This window comes from Schistocerca cancellata, chromosome 2 (assembly GCF_023864275.1).
Source record: "Schistocerca cancellata isolate TAMUIC-IGC-003103 chromosome 2, iqSchCanc2.1, whole genome shotgun sequence".
NCBI classification, from domain to species: Eukaryota; Metazoa; Arthropoda; class Insecta; order Orthoptera; family Acrididae; genus Schistocerca; species Schistocerca cancellata.
The window spans coordinates 462,327,170-462,351,601 of record NC_064627.1 but is presented as its reverse complement, the minus strand read 5'-3'; the positions used below and the strand labels follow the sequence as shown (position 1 = coordinate 462,351,601).

General features: G+C 38.0%; 1 protein-coding gene across 3 annotated transcripts in view; it reads left to right on the top strand.

The window, feature by feature from the left end:
- LOC126161966 (uncharacterized) overlaps positions 1-24,432 on the top strand; it is a 227,959-nt gene that overhangs the window by 186,555 nt on the left and 16,972 nt on the right. For all 3 annotated transcript variants that reach the window (XM_049918153.1, XM_049918152.1, XM_049918151.1), the window contains exon 10: positions 8,933-9,090. In XM_049918153.1, the coding sequence (XP_049774110.1) occupies positions 8,933-9,090 (158 nt within the window). The remainder of the gene's footprint in view (positions 1-8,932; positions 9,091-24,432) is intronic.

Sequence of the window (24,432 nt, the reverse complement as noted above, 5' to 3'; positions counted from 1 at the left end):
TTCTTCAAACATTGTTTACGTAGAAGCTTTGTAAGTCAAAAATAAATTCCATGTGTATGAAGTCTTGGGCACATATATAAATAAATACTCAGGAAGTACTGGGTTTCTCAGCTAGTAGAAAATAAATGTATGTTAAATCACATTAAGTTTCAGCTAAAACTGACATTGTGATTACACAGAATGGGTATATGATTAGCGAGCCTGAACAATTCAAACTCATCAAACTCATAAGTGTTCAGATAGGTGGTAAGCTGTCATGGAAAGCTCATGTTCAGGGTTTAGTTCAAAAACTGAATGCTGCTATACTTACCATCAGAACGGTATCTGAAATAAGTGATAGCCCAATGCAAAAATTAGTCTACTTTGTTTATTTTCATTCACTTATGACATTAGGCACTATAGTCCGGAGTAACTCACAAACAGTATTATTGATTCTGAAATGGGCAGTTTGAGCAATATGTGGTGTAAATTCATGAACCTCTTGCTGACCCCTGTACAACAGTCTGGGAATTCTGATATTGGCCTCTCAAGAAGAATAATAAGCAGCTTTCGCTCACTTAATAGTAGGAAGAAATCCAATCTGTGTTTGGACCATATATCATTGACTCTTGTGGACAAAGGCACGTATTATTCTGCTGCACCCATTTTCAATAACCTAGGACAAGAATTTAAAAAATCTTAGCAGTAATCCTCAAACTTTCCACCCTAACTTGAAGAATTTCCTCATGAGTCACTCCTTCTATTCTGTCAGAGAGCTCCTGAAAACATTTAAGGAAGTTTCTGTCATATGTTGTTGATTATGCTAATATATACTCAGCAGCTTGTCATCTGCACAGGACTCATACAAATTTTATTTTATTTTGTAGTAACTTTTCTCATGTAATTTTATGTACTGACTTGTTCCATGACCATGGAGATTAGCTCGCCAAATTGGGCCTATCGAACTAGAGGTATAAACAAATAAGTAAATACCAACATAATGTACATGTCTACACTCAGTAAGATCACATAATGTGAACTCCATTATCTTAATTGCCTTACCATTTTCTCCCCCCCCCCCCCCCTCTTTTTTTTACTGTCTCCAATTCTCACAAGACTTGCTTCTCTGCATCTTTCCATCTAAACTAACTTACCATTGTCTCGTCATCCTAATTTACTTCCTCCTTATCTGCTTATCAACTGCCCTGCTAAATTTCTTTTATTTTGAATCTCTCTACATTTGTTCTTAATTGACTTTTCTTCTCTTATTTTTGTGTTATTTCTGTTTTTGAATGCACCAATCGTGACATTTTTATGCCTTTTCCCTCCTCATACAGTAGCTTGTATCACACAACATCTGAGTTTTCCAGACAACTTAAATTATTACAACTGTACCTCCAGTTGACTGTAACTCCAGAGTTACAGGATTGACACAAAACAGCATTTTCAGCATCCTGGGAATGCCATTCAGATTAAAAAATGCGACTGTAATATCTCAGAGAGTGTGGGATGGAGTGCTCAGAGGGTTAAAACCATGGCAATGCTTAGTGTATCTTGATGACATAATTGTCTATGGGAGTGACATGGAACAGTATATGCAGTGGTTAAGGAAAATATGCCTAAGGTTAAAGCACCAAAGTTAATATTGAGTACAAAGAAGTGTAATTTTGTGATGGAAGATGTAGCATACCTAGGTCAGGTTAAGACAGACCCCAAGATTAATTAGATCTGTATTTGAATTTCCTGTGGCAGAATCTGTAAGAGAGTTGCAATCATTCTTGGGACTCAGGAACTATTACCAGTGGTTTGTAAGAGGATTTGCAGATATCTCCAGACCAATGACACAATTGTTAAGAAAGGGTTCATGAGAGAGAAAGAGATGTTAAGCTTTATTTATGGAATCATATATTTCAAATGTTATCTGCACAATAAAAAGTTTAGAATAATAACAGATCATATGGCATTAAAACGATTATTGGGGTTAAAGGATTCTTTTACTAGGTTTATGCGATGGGCACAAAGACTAAGTGAATTTGCTTTTGAAGTCACACATAAACCTGAGAAGAGGTGTGGAAATGCAGGTGGCTCAAGTAGAAAAGTAGCAGTATTACATATTGGGGGTGATGAACATAAGGGATGGCAAACTGCTCAGAGAGTGGATGATGAATGTAACAAGTATTTTAAGCAGACACAGTTTTGTTTGCAGGATGGGTTCCTATGCAGAGAAAGGAAATTGGGATCATTGGTAGTGGTACCAGTGAAGCTAAGGAATATAGTGCAACAAGAAGCTCATTATCACATATTAGTGGGTCATGAAGGTTGCAAATCTACCAATAGAAGAGTAGTAGAAAGGCATTGATAAAAGAGTAGGCAGACAGACGTAAACCTGTATGCGTGGAATTCCGTACAATGCACACAGGGAGCAGAGTCATGTCAAACAAGGATACCACTGTAGAAGTTACCTGAAGCATTAGCAGCATTCAAATTTCTAGGGATTGATGTTTTAGGGCCATTCAATAAAACTACTGCAGGAATAGGCACTTGCTACGGGTATGCTCAGTTGCTCAAGCAATCCCCAAAATTTGAGTGGGTTTGCACAGCATACCTCATTGAAAATTGCAGTATTCTTTTTTCCTTATGTTACAGTTCTTTAAATATATGTATGTATATATGTACACATTTTCATCTTACCCAACTGGACTGGCACTATAAAGGTTTGCTTCTTGGCTGTAACTCACTGCTTTGATGGGTGGCTGGCTTTTGTAACACAGTTTTGTAAAAAGGTTATCTTAAAACAAACAACTAATTGAAATTTGTGTAGGAATTAAAATCCACCTTGACATATAAATTAAGTGACCATTAAGGGAATGCTGCTTGTTAAGTCAATAGTGTAAACAGAAGGCACTAACATTCAATTATTATTATTGCATTAAATAATTAGAAATGAAACTTGTTGGGTATGATACGATGAAAATGTTTATATTACAAAGTATGAATTTTATTTCTACTTTCTTTTGAGATAACATTTTGATTCAACCACATACATTACCAGTGAGCTGACATACCTGCTGCAAAGACTGCCCCATCCCTTATAGCTAAAAAATTCAGTAAATGGACAGCACTTACAATAACTTGGTGAAGTTCTTTGTGCTTTAATTGACAGCTCTGCAACAATCACGAAATGTGACAGTCAGCAAGAGATTTTTTCCTTGTGAAATGTTGGATAAGGTGCAACTTATACTGAATTTGAATTTCCAGACTTCAACATCCAAACAAACAATGAAGCAGTCAGAAGTCAGAACATGTAGATTGCTAGATGTTAGTTTGTGTTGTGTTTGATATGTGCTTGAAATTATATTATATCTTTAGTCTTGCATGTCAAAATTGCTAAAATGGATAAATATATAGTGAAATACAAAAGGACTTTGAGTGGTAATCATGATGGTGATAGTGATATTGAATCGACAGCATTTAGCAGTAAAAGTGATCCATCTTTGGTAGTCTGTGACAATGAAATCCCTGTTACTATTTCTGGTAACTCCGCAAAAAATAATATCAGTACTGAAAATGGCAGCCTCAGAGGCAGAACTTTTCTAAAACTTGTGTAATAATTAATTATATGAATATAATAGAGGGAAACATTCCACGTGGGAAAAAATATCTAAAAACAAAGATGATGTGACTTACCAAACAAAAGTGCTGGCACGTCGATAGACACACAAACAAACACAAACATACACACAAAATTCTAGCTTTCGCAACCAACGGTTGCTTCGTCAGGAAAGAGGGAAGGAGAGGGAAAGACGAAAGGATTTGGGTTTTAAGGGAGAGGGTAAGGAGTCATTCCAATCCCGGGAGCAGAGCCAACATGCTTTTCTGCTCCTGGGATTGGAATGACTCCTTACCCTCTCCCTTAAAACCCAAATCCTTTCGTCTTTCGCTCTCCTTCCCTCTTTCCTGACGAAGCAACCGTTGGTTGCGAAAGCTAGAATTTTGTGTGTATGTTTGTGTTTGTTTGTGTGTCTATCGACGTGCCAGCACTTTTGTTTGGTAAGTCACATCATCTTTGTTTTTAGATACATTGTGTAATAAAATATACATGTATTCAGTATGACAAAAAAGATGACAGAGTTTATTGTTTTGCCGTGTAGGTCTATGCGTGAAAACAAGAGATTGCCTTGAAAAACTGTTATTATTACTGGTACTATTATTCAAAAGAAATACTATTTTTCACATACAAGCATACATGCAAAGAGGTCCTTGAAAAATAGCCAGCTAATCAGTATCTTGGTATAGGAAGTTTCTGAATTGGCACATTATTTAAATGGTACTGTGATATACCAATAATGCCAGGGCCAACATATTTAAGTTCCTTAACCTTATCTCCAGTACCCGTATGAGTTGGAAATGTATGCTAATTCCTTCACGATTTTGATGCCTGTCCTTTTTTGAAGACAGAGACTTCCCTTAAGCAAAGATACCTATCAGCTGACTTTAGTCTAAAAATATGCAGCTGTAATGCCAACTACTGCAGAGATTTTCCCATGAGTGATCCCCCACATTCCCACTACACTATCAACAATAAACTATGCCAATGTCCTCTTCCCATACCTATTGAGCTACAAGCCGTGCTGAGTGGAATGCAAAATCCATTGATAGACTCAAATGGCACCACTGAAATGTGAGGCATACCTTTCACCATTAGTGCCTTCTCAAGACTCATGTTAATATGCCTAACAACAGTATTAAGATGAGGATGATCATGATGCTGAAACAGCTGGATGAGCTACACATTTCTGCCACCAATATGAGTAGCAGTCTTTTCCAGGGCAACTCCTGTGCCCTACTTCCTGTACCTGTTAAGACTATTCCCAGCTCCACCCATAATCACTATTTGATCCTCTTTTGTAAACTTCCTGCATGACTCCCATATGTTACCCATCATGTAAACCAACCCTGCAGTAGGCTTTACAGTGCTGGTGACCTGCTACTCACTGTCCAACATTTCCTGCAATTGCTGGTCTCACCACTCCAATGAGAACTATCTAACAGCAGAGTCTTCTCCTTTCTATTTGAATTTATATCTGACTTCTTAACTGTGGATATCTGCTGCATGTTTCCTACACTTACAGCTGCAAGAGACTGCTCTGCACTAAACTGTAATGTTGGTCAAATACATAGGTGATACACAAAATGAAATTGTCTGAATATGTCATTCTCTTAGCAGCCTTATAACCAACTGCCAGTTCCCAATCCCAGTCCCTTACTCCCTTCTGATCCTATCTAGTTCCTAACTTGCATTTCCTGAATGCACCTGATAGGCACAGATCTTACACACTTCTGCTCCTCAATTTATTTATTTTTGCTGCATATCCTGCAATTCCAGGACAGGATCTCAACAGAATGCCCCTTGGATTCCTCACTCCATTCAGCTAAATAAAAATACTTTGCACAAATATCACATTATTACTACAGTAAAACAATTTTATAATCTAATGACAGTGATTACAAATTTTACTCTCTAGAAGGAATATAACTATTACTACTGAAGTGTTACTATTTGGTTGGTTGTGTGGTTACACTCCCTGCATGATCTGTCACACTGATGCGTGTGTGTTTGCTTTACCTCTTAAATAATTTCTGATCTCCTTTGCTGAAATTTATTACTTTTATGATGATTTTACTGTGCAGTGCCACGGGGACATGCTGTCAGACTTCTTCACCTTTTTATGATGTACAGGTGCTAAAAGAGAGCTTGAATCTATGCAAGCTACTGAATGACAAATGCAGTTCTGCGTGAGCTCTTCCATATTTACAACAAAATCTTAAACTTGATTACAATTTACAGCAAACAGTTCTTTCATAATGAATAGTCTTCAGTAAGTCACGACATGTGCATGTAATGCTTGTAATATAGATCACTAAATCAGAAGTAACAATTCTCAGAACTGATTTTCAGCCATTCTGTCATTTTCATTCTTGCCATCCTCTTTTCCTCTGAGACTTCCAAGACACCACCAAGCCATGAAGCCAAAGCACAAGCAAGCCACCACAGTATGTTGAGACATGCAATCCCCATTGTGCCTTGCCATGTCTGGAACAGGTGGCTTTTGCACCCCATCTGTACCCATTTTAAACCAAAGTATGTTTCCCACTTTCCCACTTAAAACTATCTAAAATATATTTTCAGTTACTGTGAACATCTATCGTCAGCCTAAGAGGATAAAGGTGTAACATATATTCCGAAGAATACCATATTACACCACACTAATCACACTACAACTCAACTACTAATGCTACTACTACAAAGACTTCACATGAATACTTGTCTAAAACAAAAATTTCAAGTGCCCACTCGTGCACTCAGAAAAACAGATTACTACACAGTGGGTGAAGTTTTCAAAAGTTTTATCTACAGATATTTCACAAGAAACAGCAAGAAATATCATTTGAAAACCTCTAAGATAACTAACTGACTGCAATGCACTAAAAGATTTATCAGTACTTAGCTTTCAGATCTGCTCCAAGACTAACTGCTTGCCATGAGATGTAAACACATTCAGTTGAGAGACTTCAATGCAAAACATAAACACAAGGATAACCGACCATTCAAAACAGTAGCATCATAAGATGAGGATGAGTGTAAATCAACTAATAAATTACTTTTAGAACAAATATTATCACAAGCAATTGTTAAAAAAATGTATCTGGAACCCGAAGTACAAGTCAGAGGTGTAGATTTCTTTTAAAGTGGTGTAGGCAGCCTTTGTGGCATTTTCACTTCCACTATAAGTATCTGATCTTAAGACTTCAGTTTGTCGTTGCAGTAGCCTGAAAGATTTACAATAGTAAAGGCTAGAATATAGGATGGCAAACTACTGCAGTAATGTTATAAACAAATTAAGAAATGAAAGTCAGGACTTGTGTCAGTGTCTTGAGAAGACCAAGGAGTTCTTCTGTTTGGTTGTAGTCATGGTTAGCTTATACCAAGTCATTATTATTTTGCACATGATCTACTGTAGAGTGAAATATTCTTTCTGGGTTTTAAGAAACAACAAATAACAATAAAATTCAAAGAGCACTTCTCATGTTGAAATCAGTCACTGCAGAACAATATACCACAACAAAAGAGAATCATAACTGCATAGAGGATATTTGAGGGCATTTCATAAACCTCTGATTGGCTATTAAATGTAAACAAGTAATTGTAGCTTTAAAGCATTTTGTGGTTGGAAAAGAAGACTCTGGAGGTCATGTTGTGTCAGTCTGCTGTCTGTTTTGTTTGACAGTGTGTAGCAGCAAGTGACTGAATTGGATAATATTATAGAGCCACCCACCAATTCTGAGATACTTTCTGCCATTTTCTTTCTGCAAGCAGTAGGAGACAATGCTATTGAGATTCATCATTAGTTGTGTTGTGTGTATGGGGATGGAGTTATGAGTGAGAGAGCGATGCAGAAAATTCAAGGCTGGTCACACCGATATGGCTGATGAAAGTAGTTGAGGAAGACATTCAGATGTGATTGATGAACACATGAAACAACTTGATGAAATTGTATGTGATATCAGTTTACAGTTTCTGAAATTTCTGAAGATTTGTCTCAGATTTTGATAACAACACTCTTTAAAATTATCACATAAAATTAGGTTACTTTTAAGCCTTAAGCATGGTGTGTTCTGAAATTTTTAACTGATATGCACAAATCTGAAAGAATGGGTTCAGCTTTGGCATTTCTTCAGCATTACTATTTAGAGGGGAAGGAATTTCTGAGTAGGGATGAGACAGAGGTGCAGTATCTGAACTCAGACTAAGGAACAGTTCAAACAGTGGATGCACTATCAGTCTCTCAGTATACTCAAGAAATTCAAGCAGACACTGTCAAACAGCAATATGTTGGTTACAGTTTTTTGAAATTGCAAAGGAAATCACAGGTTTATTGTTAGACCCTTACAAAACTTCAAAGGTGAATCCAAAATAAATAGTGATGATTACTGAATGAATCCTTCACCTTCACAACAATGTATGGCCCCACACTGCAAATTGAATGAAAGAAAACTCAGAATTTTTTACTGGAAAATATTTCAACGTCCTCCCTATAGCCCAAACATGGCGCCAAGTGACATAGATGTCTTCCCCAGGACAAAGGCCTGGCTTGCTGCTTAGTACTTCATGACCAACAGTGGCCTCATGGATGCTATCAATGACTGATTGAAGTGTTGGGCAACACCATTCTTTGATGGAGAAATAAAGAAGCCGGTGTTATGGTATGGTAGGTAGGTAACTATGAGGGGAAATTATGTCAACATGTGAGAAAACATTGTAGATAAAAAAATTTATCTATTTTTTCTGTTTTTAATAGCCAGTTGGAAGTTAAGTTATGAATAGCCCTTGTAAGTGGGGAGGGTGGGGCAGGGGAGAAGGAGGGGGGGGGGGGGAAGCAGTGAAGCCCTGAGTTGACAAAGGAATGGAGACAGGGCATGATACTGAATTACAAACTCATTGGTAATTTTCTTAAGATACAACAAACTTTATCAAATCTTGAATATGCTTATCATGACATGGGAAGAGTATGACAAATGATAAGATAATGAAGGAGGTGATAGATTCCATTTGGTAGAATGAAAGGGCAACCAAACTGATGAATATATGCATTAACCTTGACAACATGCTTATCGAAGAATGGATCAGAAACTCAAGAAAATTCTTAGGGCATGGAGGGCTGGAAGAAGATAAGACATGGAGCAATAATGTATGTTACCTAAATCAAAACATAAACAATCTGTACACCTGCAAATGAACATTAAACTGGGAGAAAACTGAAAGCTGTTATAATTTTCCATGTTTGCTTAAGAGTCTTAATGGCTTTAGATACAAGTATCATAGCAGTGATTTAGCATCAACAATTTCCTGTAGCTTTTTTCACAGATTAATATCTTTGTTTCAATTTTTTAGATGGTAACAGCTACAGGCGCCCAACAGTCCTACTTGTCTACAACCCAGTGCATGACATTCATGTCCAAATAATTATGGGTGTTGTGAAACTTATGACTCACTGTTGTGGAATTGATGTGTTGTTTGCTGACACTGATATAGCAAAATCAAAAGAAAAGGTGAGTATCAAATGGAAAATAATACTAGATCTGTACATGTCATTTCTGTGATACATATGAATGTTCACAACTGAAAACAATTGCACCTTCAGCGTGACTGTAGAAGAATAGTTTTAATGATAACTGTCATTCTATATCACATGAGTTACTTAATGTTTTGTACCATCATTGCAGCTCCATTGCATTATTTGCAGTTAATTTGTTCATTAAAAAATTTAGAGTATTAAAAATATCAGTCAATCAAATTTTGCTTAATTTTCTAACTTCTTTTACCATGTATGCTATGGGTTCATCTTCTGGAGACATTTATGAATACCAAAGTATTCCTTGTTGTCTGGATAAGTGTGTAGAGTGTCTCAGGGAACTTAATGTCATAGTCTTTTAAAGCAGACTGAGGTACTGACAACTGCTTCCAAGAATATCATGAATCATTTAGTTAGTGACAATTTTCATTACCAGATGCATGAAAGGTGCCATGATCACTACACGTGATAAAATATGAGAGCTATATTTCATCCTATAGGCTCTTCTACACGATATCAAATGTTGAAAAAAATACTTCATTTAAAAATAATCTTTAAACACTTTTGGTTGCTAGTTCAATTTTTCATCAACTATTAGGAGGTAGACTATGCTACATAATTTTTTCCATGTTTCTCATTCCAGTAGCACATTTGTTAAGCTATTTGAAAGATGAATTTCACTGTGTGTAAATAAACCTCTGCTCTGCACATTAATACTTCAATAATGTTCTATTATTTGGCATTCCACTTTGTATCATACTCATAATAATGGAATTATGGAAACTATATTCAATATAGGACAAAATTCAGATACCTAAATCATAAACAGTAATGTGCTGAGAATCCAGTGTGGCTATATATAGGGTTAACAACTTGCTGTGACACATGTTACAAGGAAACAAGTGTACAAGGGTAGGCACATATTAATTGTTGACAGTTTAAATGTTCAGCAAATAACTTTCATTTATTTATTTACTCATTTATTTCATCTTGTAAGATGAGGGACATCAATCCCTCTCTTATGTCTAACGAGACATCCTCAATGAGTACCCATTGCAGTTTCTGTGGTACGTGAGCAGTATATAATGATGATAGTAATAATAATAATAATAATAATAATAATAATAATAATTGTGACAAAATGTATAGTGATGTATATATGTAATTTAAGAATATCAGTCTTATTACCAGTAAGCAATTTCCTCATTACATTTTGTCAAATATGAGTAGCCACATGTAGTAGAAGTGAATGACAAAGCAGTACAGAAGGAATCAGTGTGAAGAAGAAATTGACTGGTCAGAAGAAGAGCAAGAAATATTAGGGTAACATGATCTCTCAGGTTTTCTTGGTGCAGTTCATTAGTAGTGCACTTCTGTATGTTCTGTAAAATTGTTGTTTCCATTTTACCAACAATATTGTGGTGGCAGATCCAGCTGTGCTCTACAGGTGCTGCGAGTATTGCTGTTGTATGTACTCACTGCCTGGAATCCTCCAGTCTGTGAGCTATTGTTGGTCTCACGCCATTATTTATAGCTGAATTTGATTCCTGACACCTATTTTGCCCTTTGATGTTCTTTTATTTTTCAGATCTCATACTGATATTCTGTGTAACATAAATTCTCTCAGCATTTTCTGTCTCTGGTGAATATGATGGCTGGCCAGCTTTTATACCTAACATCATTAAAGGTCTTAAAACATGAGCAGCAGTGCCACTACAGCTCTACAGCCTTCCTAAGGTACACAATGAAGCTATTCCTCTAAGACTCATAGTTAGTAATACTGGTGCACCTATATACCTGGAAAAATACCTGTAATAGGTTCTCAGGGTATATGTGGGGAAGTGCAAACACCACATCTGCTCCTCCACTGATTTTGTAAACTGCTGTAGTCAACTGCAGTCTGAGGATACAGATATTATGCTCAGTTTCAATGTAGTCTCCCACTTTACAAGAGTTCAACTTTCTGATTCTTTGGAACTAACCTCAGAAAAATTTGTCGATTGTGTAACAGAACACAATATATAGATCTATGGAAGGAAAAACTAATCTAATCTTATCTCTAATCTAACATTTTAGATGTGTTGTGACATCTACTTATTTACCATTTGACAGAAAATATTATGAACAAACTGATGGCATGGGATTGGGTAGTTAGTTATTGCATGTTGTGATGAACCTATTCATGAACTGCTTTGAAGCACTATAATCCGCCAAGTTGAAACCAATGTGTTTCTATTGGTACATAGATGACACGTAAAAAGTGTGGCCACATGGTGCAGAAAAGCTTAAAGAGTTCCTGGAGCATTTAAATTCCACACATTTTAATATTAAATTCATGAAGGAAATTGAAACAGAAGGCTAAGTATCCTTTCCTCAATGTGTTAATTAAGAGAAGAACAGTAGGATCCTCCGGTCACAATGTATAGAGAAAACCTATACACTTTGACCTCTGTCTCCATGTCTTGAGGCATCACCATCCATCACAAAAAAATTCAATACTAAAAACTCTGATCACCAAAGAATTACAACACCTAAATATAGTGTTACGGAAGAATGGGTACTCAGATCATCAAACTGAATAGGTGAGGCAGTCAAAATCAAGAATGCCTGAGAGAAGGGTTGAAACTGAGACTGAGGAAGAGAATACAAAAATTGATTATCTGCTTTCTACTGGCCTAACATCCAGCAAAACTGTAAATTGGTAGACTCCTACAGACACATGGCATCCACTGTATTTCACCCCCTTCAGATAAGACAAAAAGTGTTCTGTATAGTGTTAAAGATGATCTATGTCTCCAAAAACTGGTTGTGTATTGCATTCCATGTGAATGGGCACATCTTATGTTTGCAGACTATCAGAACAGTCAAGCAGAGATGCAAGGAATGTCAAAGACATATTCAGCCAAGTAAATTAGCTGTCACCAAACACTGCCTTGTAATAGTCATGAAGTATGATGAGACCAATACTGCAGTGCAAATGCAAGCTTCTGGTACAGCATAATGAAGGAGTCTGTCAAAATAAAGAAAATAAATAGGGATGGAGGTTTCAGTTTAAATTTATTAAAATCTTGGCAAACACATCCACTATAGTTGGAAAACACTGAATGAATTTACATTTCACATAATATCAGTACGAGATCTTAAAAACAAAAGAGCAACAAAGGGTGTAGTGCGTATCAGAAATCAAGCTGAGCTATAAATAGTGGAGTAAGATCAATAGTCTGGTTGGAATCCAGACAGTGAGTACACATAACAACAAAACTCACAGTACCTGAAAAAGATGGGTAGGTCACTTATCAAAATATTGAACATGAAATGGAAACAACCATTTTGAAGAACAAAGGGAAGCATGCCAGGAATATTAGGGTAAAATTAGCAGAAAGATGGAAAGAAGAAAATAGAAAGCAATGAGAAAAGCATAGTGAGGGAAGCTATACCAATTATTAAAAAAAATGAAGCTTTAATCTTCTCTTGAATGCAGATAGGTTCTGGATAAGACACAGGTTACAGGGTAATTTGTTCTACAGGTGTGTGGCTGAAAAGGAGAAGGAAATGGAGAAAGAGTTAGTGTTATGCAAAGGTTCAGCCAAGATGCTAGATGTATTTTATCTTTTATTGTACTTGTAGTATGATGACAGAAGTCTGATGTATTAGAAGAGGTTTTGAACACACCAATGACTAGGAAACTGATGAAGGAAATAGAGCATTTGAAAATCATGCCATCTACCAATTAACACCCATCCAACTGAGCATAGGAAGGACTGATATAATCCACAGATATCTTATGTGAGCATTCATTTCCGGATGGTGCCATGTGGAGTTTTCCTTATCAGTGCCATGTCGAACTATATAACAGTGGTAAATACTAAGCAAGACTAAAAACTGGACATATTTTTCTAAATTTTTGTATTTTATGAAGATAGGAGAGAGATTTTCTTTTACCTGCATAAATTTGTCCATTCCAGTTTAGATGCTCATCCAAGATTATTCCTGTTTCTTGAAATGTTTACTGGCTACCATTGACAAGAATAGAAGGGACTTACACAAAAATATTGACTAATCAACTTTTGATGAGATGTGAGGATGACCTGTGACTTCTTAGGGTTTAGTTCAAGACCCATGGTTTGTACTTTTCATAGAGAAAGATTGTGATCCACACTTGATCGAGCGGCAGTAATTTTCTTAGTGCTGGTGCTTGTGTACAATTGGATACCACCAGCACTTGAGTAGTTAAGAGAGTAAAGCACTCATGAAATATTGATATAGAATGAGAAAATCAGTGGTCCAGAGTTTGAACTTTTAGTAATTCCAGTGACCACAGTTAGTGGGTTAGATTCATTTTCCATGGATCATTTTGCATGATAAATCATAAAAACGTTTTCCTGTGATGAGTTCTCTGACCGACAGATGACTCTTTGACATCTTCTTTTGAGGTATCTGTCAAAATATAGTATTGCACTGTTTGAGAAATGAAGTTGTTTCATTTTAATAAGTAATATGTCAAATTGAGCACATCAAATGCCTTCCTAAGGTTAATCAGTGTTAAAATTATAAATTATAACTTTACATCTGTCAAAGACATTTTTGATGCCAGTCACTTTGATTGATGCAGGTGCCACACTGTGGTGTTTTCAAAGCCTGATTAGTTTTTTTCATGGATGTTATAAGTTTTAAAGGTAATCTCTCAGCTATTCATGAACAGTTTACTCCAAGGCTGGTAGTGTTTCTGAGTTACTGGCTGAATTAAGCTTTGCTTCCACTCAGTAGGAGGTGTACCACTAATAGGAAAGAGACTGAAGATGTTTGTTAGAACTGAAATACGGTAATAATGTAAAACAATGTTTTTAATCATGTGTGTGCTTACTCCATATTTAACTAGTACCTCCAAAGGGATTCTCACATGGTTGCTTTCTATACTTTGCGTGTAGAAACATATTTTACAGAAAATATATCTGTTTAGATGATATTATTTTGTGACTGATATTTTATCACAACTTGAGAATTGACTGCTGTTGAGAAAAAAATAATTTAATTCAGCTGCAGAGGCTTGGGTGTTGCCTTTTCTATCCTGAAGGGAAATGACCTTAGGGAAATGGCAACAAGGGATGGGAAGGATTATCTGATATGTGTACACAGGGGCTTCATTCAAAATATCGAATAGACTGTGCAGGCACTCATTGAGGAAAAGAGGTGCAACCTGCTACAGATTAAGGTATATGTTGGAAAACAAGATGCCTGTCATATGGAATCTGAAGTCCAACTTGGATCATTCCAATGACTGGCAAAGAAGATTGAGAAGATGAGCACATTCGTGGAATTTCAGTGAAGCTCACAATCTACTCAATTGTCCCCAGAACTGATTGTGGCTCATTGGTTCTGAGTTAAATGGAAAGTTAGAACCAGAGACATCAAAAGTTCTGTGACAAATTAGGCAATGAATTTTGTGAATGGAATAACAGAGGAGAAAATTGTAAAGTCCCCCTAAATAGTCCAATGTTCTGTTTGCTGCATCCCAATCTGTCTACATAATTTAGATTTTACCATTACCTTAACAGTGATTTGGACAGCAGGTTCTGGTCCAACAAATGCACTATACAGAATGGGATTTTCACTCTGCAGCGGAGTGTGTGCTGATATGAAACTTCCTGGCAGATTGAAACCGTGTGCTGGACCGAGACTCGAACTCGGGACCTTTGCCTTTCGCGGGGAAGTGCTCTACCAACTGAGCTATCCAAGCACGACTCACGCCCCATCCTCACAGCTTTACTTCAGCCAGTGCCTCGTCTCCTACCTCCAAACTTTACAGAAGCTCTCCTGCAAACAGTTTCAAATACACTATAGTCATTCTCCTTGCCCTAGCAGGTCCATCTCTACCAAGCGGGGTGGCGCAGTGGTTAGACATTGGACTCGCATTCACGAGGACGACGGTTCAATCCCGCGTCCGGCCATCCTGATTTAGGTTTTCCGTGATTTCCCTAAATCACTCCAGGCAAATGCCGGGATGGTTCCTCTAAAAGGGCACGGCCGACTTCCTTCCCAATCCTTCCCTAATCCGATGAGACCGATGACCACGCTGTCTGGTCTCCTTCCCCAAACCAACCAACAACCAACAACAGGTCCATCTCTCATTCATTGCCACTAATTCCTGTGTTACTAGAGATCCATATCACATTTACCCTGTTGCTTTCCCCTAGCCGCACAAGGATTTCACAGCACTCTGTGATGATCATTGAGCTCATTACAGGGGTAACAGAGATTTCAGAACTGGTTGGCTGTCTGAATTGTTGCGGTGAGATCATTCATAGAAAAAATAAGGTACAAGATATTTCCAATCAGAATAGTGTCATCACACAGTCCTTGGTACTGGAATCTGAGTCCACCAGAACATACACATATAAGGTAAGCTCACAGACTACCATATAACTGAGTGTTGCTAACAGGAAACTAGAAATTCTTGGCATGGCCAGACATTATTGCAAACATTGTACAAGCTTAACAAGGCAACTTCACATCAACCATATGCTTTCATAAGAGATTACAGTTATAATGCAACTTCAACATATCTGTCAAATTCATAGATGGCAAAGGTAATCATACAACTGTTCAACATGCAAAGCATATTGCTGTATAGAACCAGAGGACAGAATGTATGATCAAGTCTGCAACACAGTTTAAATTACTCTGTCAGGACATGATCTGTAAATGTTAACTAGGAAATTTTGATGCACTCACACCAAGACACAGTACCTGTTTCAATCAGAAGCATATATGGGTTAATTCCGTGTTTCAGACTTGAGCAAACAGATTGTAGTCACTGCAGGCTGCACGTCCTCCAGCGTCCTGCAGTCTCAGTGTATGTGAGTGGCCAATAAACATTGTTGTTAGTTGCATCAAATATTTTCCTAAGTATTTTCCATTGTACTTTTTCTAGTTGTCTGATACGTGTATGCCCTAGAATTAGTGTGGCCTCTGCTGCGTATAGTATCTCGGGGAGCTCCACTATTTCGTAGTGGCATAATTTGGCTTTTTGTGAGATAGACTTCTTGTTGTAATGATGCCACACTACTTTGTATGCCTTGTTCAGTTTAGTTTTTCTTTCTTCATTTGAGTCTCTGTTATGTCCGCTCATTTGCAGTGTTTCACCAAGGTATTTGAAGTTTGCCATTTTGTAAATCATGCCGTACTTTGTGTTCAGAGATGAGAGTTTCTCTGTGCTCATAAACTGTGTCTTTTTGTAAGGGATCTGTAGTCCAGTTTTGGAAGCAATTTTGTGTAGTTTTTCAATAGCATCTTTTGTTTCATTTATACCTTTTGTGACAATCGCCAAATTGTCTGCAAAAACCAGGCATTTAATCTGTGGGTTTCCTAAGCTTATACCCTGTTGTGATGTTTCCCATTCTTTTATTACCTTATATAACACTAGATTGAAAAGGAGAGGTGAGAGGCCATTGCCTTGTCGGATACCTGTGCGAATTTCAAAGAGCTCTGATAGTTCCCCACAGAACTTTACTTTGGAGGTCATATTGGTCAAGGTTTGATCTATGATAGTCCATGTTTTGTTGTCTACTTTGTATTCTGCTAGAATTTTGAAGAGAGTTTTCCAGTCAATAGAGTCATACGCCTTTCTGAAGTTGACAAAGGTAATGATCAGGTTCTGTTTGTGTTGTAAAATCATTTTCAGGTTCCAATTTGTTCCACACAAGACCGCCCTTTACAGAAGCCTGCTTGCTATTCCCTAATCAAGTGGTCAGTCTGGCATTCTAGTCTGTTTATTAAAGCTTTATGGAGGGTCTTGTATGTGACCGGTAGTAGAGATATTCCTCTGTAGTTGTTCAGGTCAGTCTTGTCACCTTTTATGTGTAGTGGGTGTATCAGGGCAGTTTTCCAGTCGTCAGGAATTTTCATGGTCTTCCAGATATCTTCCAAGATCTTGTGGATGTCTTTGGTGAGTTCTGGGTCTTGTAACTTCCAGATTTCCATGATGATGCCATCTTCTCCTGGTGCTCTATGATTCTTGAGTGACTTGATTTCTTTAATTTCTTCTAGAGTTGGAGGTTCACTATCTGGATTGTACGTGCTTGTTTCTGTCATCATTTCTTCCATAGGGGGGTCTGTGTTGAGGAGTTTTTCAGAGTACTTGCCAGAATGTCACAATTGTTTTTGGTATTGGTTTCTATGGTTCCATACGGTCTTCTGAAGCACAAGTTGGGTGGTTGATATTCAGTCATATTTTCTCTGAATGTTCTGTAGAAGTTTCTTGTATTGTTCTTCATGAAGTCCGATTTGATCTCCGGCAGTCGCAGTTTATCATACTGTCGTTTTTCACTGCGAATGATTTTGCTTGATTGTTTCTGTGTTTTCAGGAAGTTCATACAATTCTCTTGGGATTTATGGCTACTAAATTTTTTTCCATGCACTGATTCATTGGTAAATAGCTTGGTCACATGTGTGGTTTCACCAATGGTTTTTCCTTGTACGCTATGCTTGTGCTAGTTTCATGGCCTCTCAGATTCTTACTGAAAGTTGTGTCCAGTCTGTCGTTTTCTCCATTTTAATTTTGTCTAATATTTATGTCTGGTTTAAAGTAAGGTATTCTGGATCTGGTCTAACAATTTTGTTCTTCTGGAGCTTTTTATTGGGTAAAAGATGAATCCTGATCTGTTGTAGGTGGTGGTCTGAGTTGAAGTAGCCTTTATGTGTGTCTGTGTTCAAAATTTCTTTTTGTGAGTCTTTCTGGACTATTACATGGTCGATTTGTAGTTCATGCTTTCTGCTGGGGAATTTCCATGTGGTAAGTTCCTGTGTTGGTTTCTTGAATTTTGTTGACATAATGCCGAGTTCGTGGCTTTTGAAAAAGTCTATCAGGTGTTTTCCATTTTTGTTTGTGTCCTTGTGTGGAGTATGTTTTCCTGTGGTATGTCTTTTCTTTTCTGAGTTTAGCGTTGAAGTCTCCCAGTATTATTCTGACTCTATGTGCAGGAGTTTTCCTGATAGTTTCTTCCATTGTTGTCCAGAAGTCATCAATTCCGTCCGATTTTGTCCTGTTGTAGTCATTAGTTGGTGCATGTGCATTGATTATTGTGTAGGATTTGTTGGCTGATTTCACTGCGATGGTGCTGATTCTTTCGTTTGGTGATGAAAAGTTGATTATGCTGTCCGTGATGGACTTGTATACTGCAAATCCTGTGCAAAAAAGCCATAGGTTTTTCAGTTGTCTCGATGGTTTTTCTTTGTATATTCTAAAGTTCTCCATGTTGAAATGGTCTTCATCTGTGAATCATGTTTCTTGCAGTGCACATATTTTGATTTGAAATTTTTCGAGAGTGTCTGTGAGTTGTTTCATCTTTCCTGTCTTCATCAGTGTGTTCACATTGAGTGTGCCGATGTAGTGTTTGCATTTGGTCATGAGGGAGTTTGAGAAGCTCCGATTCTTCTCATGATGTCTGTGAGCCCCTGAAATCTGATGCTCACGACGGTCCCAGTCTATTGACTGGGGCCCGGGGTAATGAGATTTTTCTTGTTGTACCATCATGATGTTTAGTAGTTAGATATATGACATGCTGCCAAGTACAACCTGACTTTCCAGATCAGGAGGTTGGTTGAGGCAGGTTCCAGATCAGGAGGTTGGTTGGAGCAGATGCCGTATTATATTATTGTTATTGTTGTTGTTGTTGTTGTAGTTGATGATGATGGAAATGTGGAAACATGATGTCCATTACTATTAGGAAAAAAGAGTAATTCTTAAATGAGTGTTACACAATTAGCAGTGTCAATATGAGTCACGCAGAACAAAAGCTGTAAGAGAGGTGATGCATGTTAGGTGGAACAGCCTGCTGTGACTAATGACAAGTTTATACTGTATGTGCTGTTCACCAGACACAGACTAGCTGGTAATGGAGTAATGCACCTGTGACAGACTCCATGTACATCCATACACATATCGCAGTTTCTTCTTCTGTAATCCTAAAACAGTGTGGCAGATGTATGACATGCACAAACGACGAATATGTGAATATGCTTCTAATCCTCTGTGCATTTGATAACTAGGCTGGTGTTTCTGCTCATGATTTTTCTGCTAGCTATTTTGGTTGACATCATCCAGATAAAAATGTGTTTCATCATCTGGAGCTTCACCTTCAAGAGACAGGTCCTCTTCTTCCACCATTGTATGACGGAGGTCCTCCACAGACTTGCCGTACTCCAGCTTCTGAGGAAGCGATTCTGGAAGTCATACACAATGAATCCCAGCAGAGTACATTTAGCATAGCAAGGCAGCTTGGTGTCTCACAACACATGGTCATTGATGTGCTGTATGAGCATGGGCTGCACTCCTATCATTTTTCTTTAAAACAACACCTGCATTGTCTGTGGATGCAATTTTGTGAATGGTTCCAGCAACAATAGGAAGCCAACCACAACTTCATAAACAGTACAATATAGTTAGAAGAAGCAGCATTCACTTGTGACAGTGTCTTCAGTGTGCACAATGCCCACGATTGATGTGACATTAACCCGCACATCACCCGCAACTGTAAGTTCACTTTGGCATTAACCTTTGTGGTGGAAATTGGGAGATGGGAATTTGGGTCCCTGCTCATTGCCTGACCGGTTGACTGATTGTGCATTCCACTCAAGCTGTTTGCCCAATGCACTGGAAGATGTACAACTTCATGTTTGGCAGAGGTTCTTCCAACATGATGGTGCACCTCCACACTTTGGAATTAATGTGTGACAGTATTTAGACAGAACATTTCCAGGAAAATGGCTTGGATCAGGTGGTCCAGTTGTATGGCCTCCTCGTTCATCTGACCTAAATCACCTGGATTTCTTCCTGTGTGTTCTACTTCACTGACACGTGGAAGAACTGACAATGCATGTTTGTGCTGCTCTTGTATCTGTGGATGCAGCCATGTTGCGATGAGTCCAGAGCTGTATGATCCAGCAGACTGCACAGTGTTTTGACATGCAGTAGGGGTTGCTTTGGGCATCTTCTCTGAGGACAACATATTGATTTGTAAATGTCACATGGTCATTAATATGGAAATTATTATTGTCACTGGTTGCTAGTGTGTGTTATATATGAGCAGACATACCACATGTAGTATAAGTAACTAGTAGATGTTAAGTTATTTAACGGGCAGTCATCTTTAGCATCTCCAAACTTATATTGTTTTTGTAGCTATTCTGTCGTACGACAGGTCATTAGTTTCAACTGTCTATTTCTGACTTGCCTGATCACTTTTTCATTATCTTCAGCATTACAAAACACTGCACTGTATAAATGTCAGATACAGGTGGCTTGATAAATGGTATATACTAAAGGATTATATGGCAGAATGAACCTGAAAAATAAAATCAAATATGCCATGACCCAGAGTCAAACACTCAACCTCCTGCATGGTCACCCAAAACGCTATCCATTGCACCAACTGCACAGTGCTGCTGCAATTTGCTAACAGAGATAGTTACCATGTATGTGATTACAGTGTTGCCAAATTGTCTGTCTTTAACATCCATTTACCACCAGAAATATGTGCAGGATGAAATTTTAGGAGAGACATATTTGTATTGCTAGTATGTGAGGAATCACTCTGTGAAGTCCGAGTGCATGGAATTCTCTTCATCCTGTATAGTTTAAAACTAATCCAATTAAAAAAAGAAGAAAATCTAATTGCAATACAAGGGTAACCATGAAATTGCTAAACATATCCTGTGTGCCCGACTCAATTTTGAAAAAAATTGTTTTACTAAAATGAAGTACATTTTTATTAAAGCTAGGAAACATCTACGTCTACATCTACATCTTCATCTATACTTTGCAAACCACTGTGAGTTGTGTGGCAGAGGGTATATCCCATTGTACCAGTTATTAGGGTTTCTTGCTGTTCCATTCACATATGGAGTGCAGGAAGAATGATTGTTTGAATGTCTCTGTGTGAGCAGTAATTATTATAATCTTGTCCACACAATCCCTGAGCAAGTGATATGTAGAGGGTTGTAGTACATCCCTAGAGCAATCACTTAAAGCTGGTTATTGAAACTTTGTTAACAGAGTTTCTTGGGATAGTTTACATCTGTCTTCAAGAGTCTACCATTTCAGTTCCTTTGGTATCTCTGTGACACTCTCCCATTGATTAAACAAACCTGTGATCATTCATGCTGCCCTTCTCTGTATACATTCAGTATCCCCTTTTAGTCCTATCTGGTATGGGCCTCATAGACTTGATCAGTATTCTAGGATGGGTCGCATGAGTGATTTGTGTGAAATCTCTTTTATAGACTGATTGCACTTTGTCAGTGTTCTACCAATAAACTGAAGTCTATCACTTGCTTTATCCATGAGTGAACCTATGTGATCATTCCATTTCATATCTCTACAAAGTGTTAACTCCAGGTTTGTATGAGTTGGCCGATTCCAACAGTGACTCATTGGTATTGTTGTAATAGGATACTATGTTTTTTTCATTTTGTGATGTGCACAGTTTTACATTTCTGGATGTTCAGAGCAAGTTGCCAATCTCTGCACCATTTTGAAATCTTATCAAGATCTGACTGAATATTTACGCGTCTTCTCTCAGATAATACTTCAATATAGATAACTGCATCATCTGCAAAAGCCTCATTTTACTATTAATACTGTCTCCAAGATCATTAATATACAACATGAACAGCAAGGGTCCCAACACACTTCCCTGGGTCATACTCGAAGTTACCTCTACATCTGACATTGACTCTCCATCCAAGATAACAAGCTGTGTCCTTGCTACCAAAAAGTCCTCAATCTAGTCATAAATTTCACTTGATACCCTATATGACCATACCTTTGACAACGAGCATAGGTATAGCACTGAGACATTTGCTTTTTAGAAATCAAGAAACAATTCATCTACCTGGTCGCCTTGATCCAAAGCATTCAGCATGTCAAGTGAAAAAAGTATAAGTTAGGTTTCATATGATCAATGTGCTATTGGCTTTGAGGAGGTCATTCTGTTCAAGATATCTCATTATGTTTGAGCTCAGAATATGTTCTAAGATTTTACAACAAAACGATGTCGAGGATATTGCATGGTAGTTTTGTAAATTACTTCTGCTACCCTTCTTGCAGATGACCTGTGCCTTTTTCCAAGAATTGGCCCCAGTTTTTTGTTTGAGGGATGTATGATAGATTATAGTGAGAACAGAGGCTAACTCAGCTACAAATTCATTGTAGAATCTGACAGGGATTCCATCAGAACCTGGAGCTTTCTTCAGTTTTAATGATTTCAATTATTTATCAACACCATTGACACTAATACTTATTTCATTCAGTTTTTAAGTGGTACAAGGATTAAATTGGCGCAGTTCTCATGGGTTTTCATTTGTAAAGGAACATTTGAAAACTGGGTTAAACATTTCAGCTTTTACTTTGCTGCCCTCAATTTCAGTTCCTGTCTCATTCACTAGGGACTGGACACTAACTTTGCTCCCTCTTTAAATATGAGCAGAATTTTTTTGGGATTTTTGTGAAATGGCATTTGACAGTATTCTGCTATGGCAGTCATTGAAAGCTTTATGCAGTGATCTCTTGACAGCCAAATGAATTTCTTTCAGCATCTCCCTATCTATAGCCCTATGCTCTGTTTTACACTTATTATATAGTAATCTCCGCTTCTTTTGAAGTTTCCTTACAGTGACTGTATATCATGGAGGATACCTCCCATTATGAACTGTTCTACTGGGTGCATACCTATCAGTGCATGGTCAACTGTTTTCTTAAACTTGAGGCAGAGTTCATCTACTTGCTCCTGACCTATGCTGAAAGTTTCAAGTTCCTCATTGAGATATTATGTTACAGATTTTTTTATCTAGTCTGCTAAAGATGTATATCTTTCTGCTTGTTTCAGTTCTCCTGTGTACTTTGGTAATCATTGTTGCACAACCGTGTCATGGTCACTAACACCAGTTTCGATGTGGGGATCCTTAAAGAGGTCAGGTCCATTTGTTGACATTAGATCCAATATATTTCTACCATGAATAGGGTTCTTAACTATCTGTTCAAGATAGTTTCCAGAGAAAGCATTTAGTAAAGTTTCAGAGGATGTCTTGTCATGCCCACGACTAACAGAATTGTAATTTTCCCAATTAATTATGATTTAAAGTCTTCACCAATGGTTATAGTGCAATTGGGGAACTTACATTCAAGTGAACTGAAGTTTTCTCTGAAGTTTTTGGTTACATCAGGAGATGAGATTGGTGGGGGATAGAAGGATCCAATTATCATTTTATACCCACCCCTGGTGCCCCATTTAGGGGGATCCTTCAGCTATTCTCAAACCTTATGGCACAAGCCTACAAAGTCACAGTCTAGCTTGTCACAGAACTTTCAAAGTCTCTGGTTCAGTCTTTCTACTCAACTCATATCCAAACGCCCATGATCAGTTCTGGAGACAATGCTGCAAATTATGAGCTTCGTTGAAACTCCGTGATCAAGGCTGGTCTTCTGAACCTTCTCTGCCAGTCTCTGGAATGACACAAGAATGACCTCAGACCCCAGATGACAGGCACCATTTGTTCCAGTGTGTGCCACAATCTGCAGTTGGTTGCAGTTTGTTCCCTTATTGATTGCTGGAATAACCTCTTCAACATGTCAAATGAGGCCCCCAGGCATACACACTGAGTGCACATGGTGCACTTTTCTGTCATTTCCCTAAGAGATACCATCATTTATCATATGTTTAAACTGCTGATGATTAATAGACCGCTAAAAACACTTGAAGTGAGTCCCACTGGGTAATTTTCAGTTTAACTGAAAGACAGCACCACAGACTTGTTTGTTAGGGGGATCGGTACAACACCCTGAGTCCTCCCTGGTAACTGTTCACCTTGTACAGGACACCTAGATCAATGATTGGCATGCCTCTCACAGTCAAGAGGACAGGAATGACTGACCCTGTTCTTCCTGCAGAGGAGACAGGATCCATGGCAGAGGATAGTACATTAGATATCTCCGTATAGGTATCACAGGTACATGACTCTCAGGAGCTCTTACAACACACCAATTTGCAGGAGTTGTCAGTCGTTTGACAGTAGTCAGGGTGATTTAAAGCTGCTTATGAGAGTCAACCAACTCATCCCAACTAGGAATGTTGTAACTGTGCCCTCTCATAACGTTTTGTGGTTCCTGGCTGGATGAGGAGAGGGTGGTATGATAGGTGGGTGGCCTGTTTCCTCTCACTACAACCACTACAACACAAAATGCACATGTGGTTAAAATACACTTCATTACAGGAACCAGATGGAGTACTTAACTTCAGTGATGTCCAATCTGAAGTTCTGTGGT